The 11,060-nt window shown below is 42.0% G+C and overlaps 1 protein-coding gene across 4 annotated transcripts in view; it reads left to right on the top strand.

Moving 5' to 3' along the window:
- Positions 1–7,171: 7,171 nt before the first annotated feature.
- Positions 7,172–11,060, top strand: part of Hmgcll1 (3-hydroxy-3-methylglutaryl-CoA lyase like 1) — a 114,666-nt gene continuing 110,777 nt past the window's right edge. For 3 of the 4 annotated variants that reach the window (XM_075965224.1, XM_075965222.1, XM_075965223.1), the window contains exon 1: positions 7,307–7,564. In XM_075965224.1, coding sequence (XP_075821339.1) covers positions 7,457–7,564 — 108 coding nt within the window. In that variant the 5' untranslated portion in view covers positions 7,307–7,456. Of the gene's footprint in view, positions 7,565–11,060 lie in introns of all 4 variants that reach the window. The other variant, XM_075965221.1, reaches the window with a different exon arrangement.

The raw sequence follows: 11,060 nt of genomic DNA, 5'->3' as shown, positions 1-11,060 counted from the left end.
GCCAGTCTGGTCTGCAGAGCTAGTGCCAGGGCAGGCTCCAAAGCTACACAGAGAAAGCCTGTTTCCCAGATTGACCTGAAGCTCCTTATATAGCCTGCCTAGGTTGGCACTAAACTTGTCACCTTCTTATGTCAGTCACAAGATTGAGAATAGCGTTATAAATGAATTTAAAGTGATCTTTTTAATTGCCTTCACAGTAGTTTTCCTTTTCCAACAAATTTCTTTTTTTTAAATTACCCTCCTTGTTATGGTGCTGTTTTTAATTTAAAAACAGATAAGGGACTAGCATTTTCAGAGACTGCAGCACCCATTGGTTCAGACAGTCTCCCTCCTGTGGTTGACCAGGTCTTGACTTCTAATGATCTTTGCAAGGTCTCTACAACCATCTGATCCTGTTCTGAGAAATTCGAGACATGTCACAAAAGTGGAGCATATACAACTAGAGGGCCTCACTGGACATTATCATCATCATCATCGTCATCAAAGAGATATTCAAAATCATTTTAAAAGTCTGCATAAACTACATTTTCATTGGCTGCCACGTCCATGAAGAACCTGATGCTCCCTCCAGCTTCTTCCAGGGCCTTGTGCCCTCTGGGAACATCTCATCCATGGCCGCTTCATCTCAGGGCAGCAGCGTTGCCTCCAACAAATTTCAAGACAGAACTCATTAAGCATGATGTGTATATCAGTAGTTGTAAACAATTTAATGTATTTTTTTTTTGTACATGAAGGCTAATAGTCTATTCAGGATATACTTTGTTGACATTTTCAAATTAAAGGTTGTGAAGGTATAAGCTTTGTCATTAAATTTAATTCTACTCTCATTTATAAGATAATCAAGGGGAAAAAAATCTAAGTTTATTAAAATATCTTTTCCAAAATTCCAAACACTCAAAATCCCCATCATGTAATTTCAGATTTAAATCTTCTACATCACTTTAAATTTATTTAGTTGAAGTAGTAACGATAAACATTAATATTTTCTATATTTATCATCTCTCTAAGAGAAAACATTATCACATTACAGAGGAACCCTTAGCAGAGACATCTAATATCATGCTGAAGTATGACATTGCTCCATAAAGTTTCTGACATCGGACCAATGGTCATGAGGAATGAACACAATATCATTTATGTTGAAGTTTTTATTTTTGTTTTTGACTTCAATTCCTTGTAAAAGCAATTTACATAAATGATTTGCTTCCTAGTGTGCCTAGTTTGGTTGACACCCACATTATTACAGTGATGAGGACAATCTCTCCCTGGGTGAAGCTAAGCCTTTGTCTCCTCCCTTGTGCCAGCCAGTCACCTGACCAAGGAACTACTCTCAGGGAGCACGGTTCATGCTTAAAGAAATAGGAAAAATAATAATGCCCCTTAAAGGAAAATTTTACCTTTCCTTCCCCAAATTTTTGCCTTTACTGTCATCTCCAGGAGCTGTCATGAGGATTTTTGGGGGTCTACTCACATTTCAGAGAAACATTCATCTTTCCCCCTTTCTTCTCTTCTGTCTGTTTCTGAATTAGGCCAGAGCCTAATCACTCTTTTCCTGGCTCTCTGAGCTTCCCTTCCCCGTTTTGTCACCAGCTGCCTGTCAGCCACATGTGTCTTGTCTCCATGCATAACTTCACAGCCCTTTCTCTTTCCCTCCTAAGCTCCCGTCTATAAATCTATGATGCTCTGCTCTTTAAATCTCAGCCTCTGAGTCCCTTGAAATTCATCTTTCAACTCGGGAAGAAGGGAACCTGAAAGCCACTAAATGGAAGTGGCTTTACGAGCCACCAAATTTCCAGAATCCTGGCTCACCGGGAAGAACTCTGTAGTTCCCAGACATCCCAATATTCCTTATTAACTTTTCAGTGGGAGTTAGTAGACTGTTTCCCTGTATCTGTCCACATGATTGGATTATTTGTGCTTCCCATCCAGTTCCGATTACACTTCTTCTTCTTAAGAACTTTGTCCTCTACTTCTGTGCTTTACCCAAAGTTTTGTTTCTATCAACACAGCAAAAATTAAATAATTTCATCTCCAATGTTGAATTTTAAAACAAATCAATAGTAACATTACCGATAAAATTAGATCTATCCCCCTGGCACAATAAAAGCTAGAATCCCAGTGAAAACAACTTTTACTATAATTGAGTGAGCTGTGATTCGGAAAATCTTTGAGAACCATGTAATCAACAGGAAGTTCTTATTAAGGAATTGTTGCTCACATAGCAGACTAATTGACCTTCCCTTCTATGCAATTGACAGCAGCAACAATAAACCTCTTAGAATGTGAGTAGGTATGGTTGATTTAAAATAGTTAAAGAACTATTTACCTGGGTCAGGTCTAACAGTTGGGGAGCAGTACATGTTATGTACCTAGTCTTCAAGGTACTGCCAATCAGTTCAAGGATTGTCTTCCTAATAGCTGATACTTTAGTAAGAATTTGGTGTCTTCTGATTTTGTTGCAAAATAAGAAGTATTAACAGTGATGGAAAGAAAGTTAAGAGAAACTGTATATTTGAAGAATAGCATGAAAAACAGTTTATCCCAAGCATTGGCTCCTCTCTGCCATATGTGGCAGGCCTGCCCAGCCTCTGCTATCTCACGATGTTTATGTTTCCATGATTTCAAATGTTTCCTTCATTCAGCTTCAGAGAAGTCTCAGGACAATCAGGAGCCAAATTATCTAGTAGAACAAAGACCTGTCAGAGTAACAGGGCTGGTTTATCCTCCCACCATCAGCACCCAAGATCAGAGAGAGTTAGGACTCCCTCGCTGCTTCTCTCAGAACACATTTCATTTTATCAACGGGCATTCTGCACGCTGACTTTGAAAGGGAGATAGTGGATATGCTGCATCTGGAAGAGATCAAGCTAAGGCGAGGCTTGCTGGGTCATTCTGCAGATGTAACCATGTGCTAAACTGAGAACTCCATTCTCAGAGCAAATGCCTCACACACTGCAGGAAGAGGCTGGGCAGAAGTCAGAGCTACACTGTGAGGATAAATTCCCCCTCCTGGTTTTATTCAGTTATCAGATAAATCTCTTTGCTAAAAATGACCAGTTAAGCTAATCCTAAGCAGGACAGGACCGGTATTAACCAGGACTGAACCAGGTGAATGGGGATATGCCGTTTCAAGGACAGGCTTTCAGCAGCCAGGGTCAGAGGCACAGCTCCACACTGTCACCCTCAGCAGCCTGAGAAGTTCTCTAATCTTTTAAGGACCTCAATTCAGATGAAATAGGATCTTTGGTTTGGATGTGGAAGAGAATATTGGTGGGCGTCATTGTGAAGTGGAGTTTGAGGTTATTAAAAATATAAAGGTGTTCAGAGAAAGAATAAAATACACCCAAGAGAGTGGGTATGGGTCTTTCGTCACTGTTAATACTTCTTTAGTAAAAGTTTATTAAGATACATTTTTATTCTTTTTGTTTGTTTGTTTTTTGAGACAGGGTTTCTCTGTAGCTTTGGTGCCTGTCCTGGAACTAGCTCTTGCAGACCCGACCAGGCTGGCCTCGAACTCACAGAGATCCGCCTGTCTCTGCCTCCCGAGTGCTGGGATTAAAGGCGTGTGCCACCATGTCCGGCCATTTTTATTCTTTTTATTTGCTATAGTTTTATTCCTCTTATTTAGTGTGTGAATGTGTATATGGTATGGATATATATAAGTGTATTCTCTTCTCTCTCTCTCTCTCTCTCTCTCTCTCTCTCTCTCTCTCTCTCTCTCTCTCTCTCTCTTGTACATTTGTAAGCATTTGTGTGTCCATGCCTGTGTTGGATGCCTTCCTCTTTCCTCCACTTTATTTATTGAGGAAGGGTCTCTCGCTGAACTTGGAGCTAGCCCAAATTTGGCTATGCTCTGAGGATTTTTTCTCTGCCTCCAGAGTGCTGGGGTCATAGGTAGCTGCCACGGATGTTTGGCTTTTAAGTAAATTTGGGGTATCTGAACTCTGCTTCTCAGTTTGTACTATGAATGCTTTGTCTACTGAGCCATCTCCCCATCCTTATTTTTAATATGGGGTTTAAGTACAGAGATTAAAAGAAAGAGAGATGCTCAGAGAAAGAAAATGACATACCGAAGTGTTGGTGTGGGCTTCTCAAGGCATAGTCAAAGTTATGTGCCATAGCATAATCCTACATACCACTGCGCCTTTCAAATGGTACCAATGATTTCTCAAAGTGTTTCCAAGAAACATTTTAATCTGTCCACTTTTCTATTTGTTTGGTTGATGAAATTATGGGATGGCTATGGAGAAGGCTTGGATGAGATTATAGCCTGATAAGGTTAAAACACAGAATCACTGAAGTCATAAGGTCTTTGGATTGGACCTTTTACTATACCAGACAGTTCTAATAGGAAAATCTGATAGAAAGATTCTCAATTACGGGTCTGGAGATGAGAAAGGAGAAGGGCCTCAAGCAAATGCTAGCCCTGCTGGGATTATAATTGCACTTCCCAGCTGGAAAGAGGTTTACATCAGACTTGGATGGATCTTTCCTTTCCCATGTCCCCTCAACTTCCCATCTTCTCATTGTGGTTCAAGGCAATATAGAGGTGGGGAGAGGTCTGGAGAGATAGTTTTGTGCTAGAAACATGCTTGCTGCTCTCACAGAGGAGCAGAATTTTGTTTCCTGCACTCACATGGCCAGTTCTAGGGCATCCCACTTCTTTGTCTGGGCTTCGTAGGTACCAGACACATACATAATGCATTTATGTCTATAGAGGCAAAACTCTCATACACATGAAATAAAAGTAGATAAATCTTTTAAAAAGTAGAAACATGAGGGCAGGTACTTGAATTATTGGCAGAAGGAGGAATGGAAGTTAAGTGTATGAGTGATATTTTAGAATTATTGACTTTAAAATTATCTTTAAACATTAATTTATTTATTAATAAAGAGTCAACCTATGCTGTCAGGAATTTTATAGATGATATAGTTTAAATAGATAAATGAATTTTTCCTGCTGTGAGTGAGACACATGTTCTAATTAGTCTATCTATCAAATGATGAGGGCTATGGTATCTGGTGGTAATTCCTCCAGTCTGTTAGAAAGGCAGCCTACATAAGTTGAAACTAACAAAGCATTGGTGTCAAATAACTGGGTTTATAGACAACTGAATCACTGCATAGATCCATCACTTTGGTCCTGAATGAGACCATAGACAGCTGAGTCACTGAGTGGATGGATCACTTTGGTCATGGGTGGCTCTATATTGCAGCTGAATCATTGACCTGCCATATCATTTTGCTCAAGACTGAGTGACGTAGGTGGGTCTTCTTTCTATGTGATGCTTTCATTGGTTAATTAATAAAGAAACTGCTTGGCCCAATTTCTTTGGTGGTGTGATAAGGGTCTTTCTCTGTGGACCTAGATGGTCTAGAGCTAGTTATGTAGCCTAGGCTGGCCTTAGACTAATGGCCGTCTTTCTAGCTTACCTTCCTAAGCAGTATGACACTAGGCTTAGAATCCAAGTTTCTTTATTTTTATAAGTTTTAACTCAAATAAATCTATTTTCTGTTTTCTTTCATTGAAAAGCAAAGCAAAACATCAACAACAAAAACCCCATGTGTATATGCATGTGTGTAGGGGTTCCCTTGATGCTAGAGGAGTCAGATCCACTGGGGTTAGAGGTCATAGGTGGTTGTGAGTCACCCTCCATGGATGCCAAACTCCCGTCCTCTATGAGTACTGTACAAACCCTTAACCAAGGAGCAGTCTCTCCAAAGCCCGGACTCCTAGTTGACCTGGCAAATGAAGAAAGAGAACTACATACTGTGTCCCAAAGCTCTGTGCTCTCTAGACCTTTTAAGGCTTGCATGCAGAAAATAAGATATTGAGTGCTCAGCCCTAAATGGGTCATACATATCCCACTCTGAGCCCCAGGGCTCAGAGAAGAGACAGCATATAGTAAGATCCCGGGGTGGTAAATAACATCAAAGAAACTGTTTTTCGGGTACCACAGGGCAATTGCACAAACTCGTAACAGCTGTAAGAACATACATAGGACCAGCACAGGCTCCAGACTGATAGAATCTGGGTGTAGGCACAGGTGGGCATGAAATCCCACCAGTATCTGAGGAGCTATTTGGCATGTGATAACTCCCCGAAGAGGGAGACTCCGTTGAACACACTCTAGGGTAGGCCCTATTCTCAAGAGTGGCTGGGCAACACAAACTGGACTTGTTGGAGGGAAAGGAAAATGATAAGAGATACCTTCAACTTGGTGGAGAGGGTGGCTGAGGGGGAGATGGAGTGAGTATGTTCAAAATGCCTTCTATGAATTCTCAGAGAGTTAACAAAAGTATTCTCTAACAGATCTGGATCATGCATCCCTTTGAAGTCTCTTCCTATTATGCTCCAGAAGTTAATCTTTGTGCCCTCCATCGTGTGTGCAAGCGTGTGCATCAGTCCATGCTGATCTTACTAGCTGGGGAGACAGTATGGTCAGCTAGCATCTTGGCCATAGACACTTAGCTGAGTCTCTGGGAGACTGCAGAGACACCTCCCCCCTCCTGCCGCCCAAGACTATTCCTGGTCTATTGTGTCCTATCAACTGCAGGCTCCAGCCTCCACACGGAAGAGTATCACAGTGTTGCAGTCTGAGGATGTTTGTGAAGTAGGCAGAATGAAGCAGGTCTTGTCTGGTCCTAAGGCTACCATAAAAATCCTCAGTCCTAATCTACTTAGAACCGTGTTTGGTTTGAATGGATCTATCTTTTTAGGGCCTTGGTTACTGTGCCGTTTCTTTTAAAGTTCTTTTTAAGTTCTTCAGGCCCAGGGAGCTCGTAAGGAGCTTGTGGCCAGACCGCCACGCCACGCCACTCTGAGGTCTGTTCCTGACTCCCACATGGTAGTGGAAGGAGAGAACCATTAAATTCAATGAAAGTAAACCAATGAAAATAGTTCAGCATTTTAACATTTATCATACACTATCGGCTTTACTGACAACTTCTTGGGCTGTCTACCTACAGTATCTCCCCTAATTTAGGATTCTCTTTTATAGGGTTTATGTAAAGCGCCTCAGCAATTTTTAATAGAGTTTTGACACAAGACAAACTCAAACGAATTGGGAGGGACAACCCTACAGGCTTGTGGCTGGAAATGAAAGAATGTCTGTGCTCCTTCCTCTCAGAGGCCTCTCTTCCCCCAGAGCTCTGACTCAGGCATGAGTAGGTGGGTGAGCACCTGCAGACCATCAGCCCCAAGAGCCCCACGGTCGGGGAGTGGGGCCTGGATGTGTGCCACCCTGTCTCACTTTGCTGTTCCCATCCGGGTTCTGGGTCTCAGGGCTGGGACTCAGGTGCCAGCTGCACCCCTGCCTGGGCGTTGCCCGGGAACCGCGCCGCCGCAGTGCAGCTCGGACCCCGCGCGAGCACCCGCCGGACTCTCTCCCGGCCCGTACGCGTTTGCGGCTCAGGCCCTGGGATCCAGCACCGCCTGCGGCACCCAGGCTGCGCCATGGGGAATCTACCATCTGCTGCGAAGCACTGCCTCAGCTACCAACAGCTTCTCCGCGAGCATCTGTGGAGCGGAGAGTCAGTGGCAGGGGCACTGGACCCCGCGCAGGTACCACCTCGCGGCCTAGGGCGCCCCCACCCTCTGGCACAGCCTCTTCCCTATCAACCTCACCCTAATTCCCTTTGTGTCACCTCTGTATGCCAGGACCCTGCCCGCAGCAGCTCCGCTGTCAGTGTGCAGCTCTGTAGCTGAAAAGGCTTTTCATCCTTCCTGCTGTGAACCAGTAGACTCGTCCTTGCAGGCCTAGCAATTTCCCTATTCCGGACCATTTGCAGGTGGCCTATAGGAGTGATCACGTCTGTGTGTTTTCCCTTGGAAGGGATGCATTATCTAATGTAATTTAAATCCACAGGCGTTCTTTCAAGGACAGTGCCTCCTTGTAGTGTGTAACAGACTACAAGCTTGTCACCTTGTGGACTAGAGAAAGGAGTGAAGCCAGTACACACGAGGAAGGTACACTACGTTAAAATCACCTGTCAGGTCAGAGCGGTGACTGTCTCTAATGTCGCTGTGTTTTAACAAAATCAAACAAACTTGAATAAAAGGATTATATAATGAAATTTTTCCTGTATTTTCCCGAAAGTTGTAATAACTGTTGTCATGGACTCCGCAAGGTTTTGACTTTTAGCTTCTTTAATTATAAGTGCCTGTTTGCCTTGTAAACAAGGTAGTTCCTGTTATTTTAGTGGGCTAGTCCAGTTTTGTTATGTGATGCTGCACCAACTATTCTAACAGTAGTTATTTTTTATTTTATTTTATTTTATTTTATTTATTGAATTAATTTTTTTTGTGCAGTCTCAGTCCAGTGTTCCAACAGGTGAAATTGAAACCTTGGATCCACAAGTAGGACCCAGAATTTGTGGGCTGTTTTATAGATAGTTTCTGCCTCATCAACTAGAATATGGCCAGGGCTATTCACAAGAGTCCTAGAATCAGCTCGGTATCTATCAACAGACGGATGGATACAATACAGAAGATATGACGTATGTATACAACAGGCTATTATTCAGAACAAAGAACCCAATCAAGTCTTTTGCAGGTAGGTGCCTGGAACAGAAAGTCACCATGTCACATGAAATGAGCCAGAGCCTGAAAAGATTAGCCCTGCATGTTTTCTGTCTCCTGTGGTGAGGGGGTGGGGGCGGGAGAAACAATGAAACAAACAAAGGAACAATGAAAGCAGAGACTGGGAGAAATGAAGAGGATCAGCAGGGTTAATGACTGTAACGAGGCAGTAAATATGATTGCGCATGGAAGTGTCCTGACGAAATCCATTATTTTCTACAAGTAATATGTATTAATAAAAAGGCACAAAAGGATGGATAAGGGCCCCCTGATAGAAACCCAGGGATGACCGAGGTGAAGTGGGAAGTCATGCTCTATCTCCTCCCATGTATTCTCGTGTGAACTTCCTAGAATGCTACCAACAATCTCTAACAGTTTGTTTTACACAATCAAGAATCCCTAACATTTATTTTTTTTTAAAGATGAAATCACACGATTTTATTGCTTAGGTGATCTTTATAGATGTGTGTATGTACATTCTGTGGGCTTTGTAGATGGTGACTAACATCAGGATAATGGGGGATGGTTTCCACTTTATCTGTTAAGATGAGGAAACAGGGGAAAAGAAGATTGCTTGGATTACTGATGAGGCAGTAAAAGGACATGACTTTCAGACTCGTGTACTTTTCTGGAAAACTCTCTAAGACATTTTAGCACCTTCCAACTCTTCCGCCTGTGACCCTCCTGTTTGTTCCTTAATTATGCCTTGCAAACCACTTCTTTGGTTCAGCTCTCTTATCCTTGTGTCCTTGCCAGGCTCAGTAGCTTCTGTCTCTCTGGGCCATCGTGCCGGCCTGTCTTACAGCTTATCTCCTCTCATAGTCCTGGTTATTATTCGTGTCCAAGCTCTTGGCTTTATATTTTCTTCTCTTTTCCGAGCTTCAGACTGCACTTAGCTATCTCAACAGAAATTGATACTCAACATCTCCACCTTGCATTCGTGTCCTCTCTTCCTGGACTGGCAAGTTCTTTCTGGAAAATCAGCCTTGTTCTATGCACAAGTCCTTCAAAGTCACTGGATGGATTTCCATACATTCTGGGGTCATCTGGGAAGAGGGACCCTCAATTAAGAAAATGCCCCCAGCACATTGGCCTGTGGAAAAGCCTGTAGTGCATTCCTCTTTGATTTGTGATTGATGTGGGAATGCTCAGCTCATTGTAGGCAGTGCCACCCCTGAGCGGGTGTCTTGGGTGCTACAAGAAAGTAGTCTGAGCAAACCAAGAAAACCAAGTCAGTAAGCAGAGATTGTCCATTGTCTCTGCATTAGTTCCTGATTCCTGGTTCCTCTTTTAGTTTCTGCCTTGACTTCCTTCAGTAATGGACAGGGATATGGAACTGTAAGCTAAAATAAATTCTCAAGTTGATTTTGGTCGTGGTGTTTTATCATAACCACCAAAACCCTTACTACAACATTTTCCAAACAGATTTTTCCCCCATGATTTCCTGTTGCAAAGAATCCTCTCACAGTTTGTTTTGTTCTACAAGGTTCAAGTCGAAGGCTCCTTGCCCTCCATTTCCATTACTTTTAAAGCATCACGGAGTCCTGGAATTTCATTCTTGAAATCCTTTCTAATGTATCTATTTTCCAGCTTCACCAGCACTTCAATTTTAAAATAGCTCTATGTGACCTCCATGTGACTAAACCATTGCCTTCCCCCTTCTTACTTTCAATTTTTTCCCTCCTACCCACTGTATAGACAGTCGAGAAGTTCTATATTTCAAGTAAAATCATGCCATTATCATAACTGTCTGTGAATTCCATTGTTTTCAGAAATCGACAAACAGCACATTGACTTGGGTCTCTGAAGCCTCCAATAGTCTTCATTCACCTCATCTTAAACTATTCACTTAGTTCTTGTGGTATTTTTTTTGCATAGTGTCCTTCTTTCTGCTGTCTATAAATCATGTTCCCTTCGCTTGTTTCATTCCTCTGCTAGAAGATATTTCTCAATTAGCTTTTATTCAATCTTCAGCATTCAATGTGAATGTCACGTTTTCATGAAAACTTCCCATTAGTCTTGGCTATGATTTTACTGTATTATATACCTATTGTATATTAAATGGGTTATCTATTTATTTGGCGATTGTTTGGAATATAACTCTATGCCAAATATTAAGGCCAAATAAAATCCAGAAAAAACAACCCATAACTGGACTTACCACACCTAACAAAATGCCTGGTTAGTTCTTATGATCAGTATGTACTTGTTAAAGAAATGAAGGACTGCTCATCTGTACAGAGGACAAGCCATGCATCTCATATTTGGGAAAATGTTTCTAAAACAATGATTAGCACATTAGTTTGTAATACACAACTGTTCAATTTGTTCAAAATTAACAATACCAAGCACTTGTTATCATTTGAATCGTAGTACCAGTGTGTGTGTGTGTGTTTACGTTTATGACTTGTCTTTTTATTAAATAGACCTCAGCCAGGATTTGATCATGAAGAAATGATGAAAATGAAATTTGAATACT

This window comes from Microtus pennsylvanicus, chromosome 3 (genome assembly GCF_037038515.1).
Source record: "Microtus pennsylvanicus isolate mMicPen1 chromosome 3, mMicPen1.hap1, whole genome shotgun sequence".
Lineage (NCBI taxonomy): Eukaryota > Metazoa > Chordata > Mammalia > Rodentia > Cricetidae > Microtus > Microtus pennsylvanicus.
Note: the sequence above shows the minus strand (reverse complement) of the source record. Positions and strands in the feature narration are given on the sequence as shown.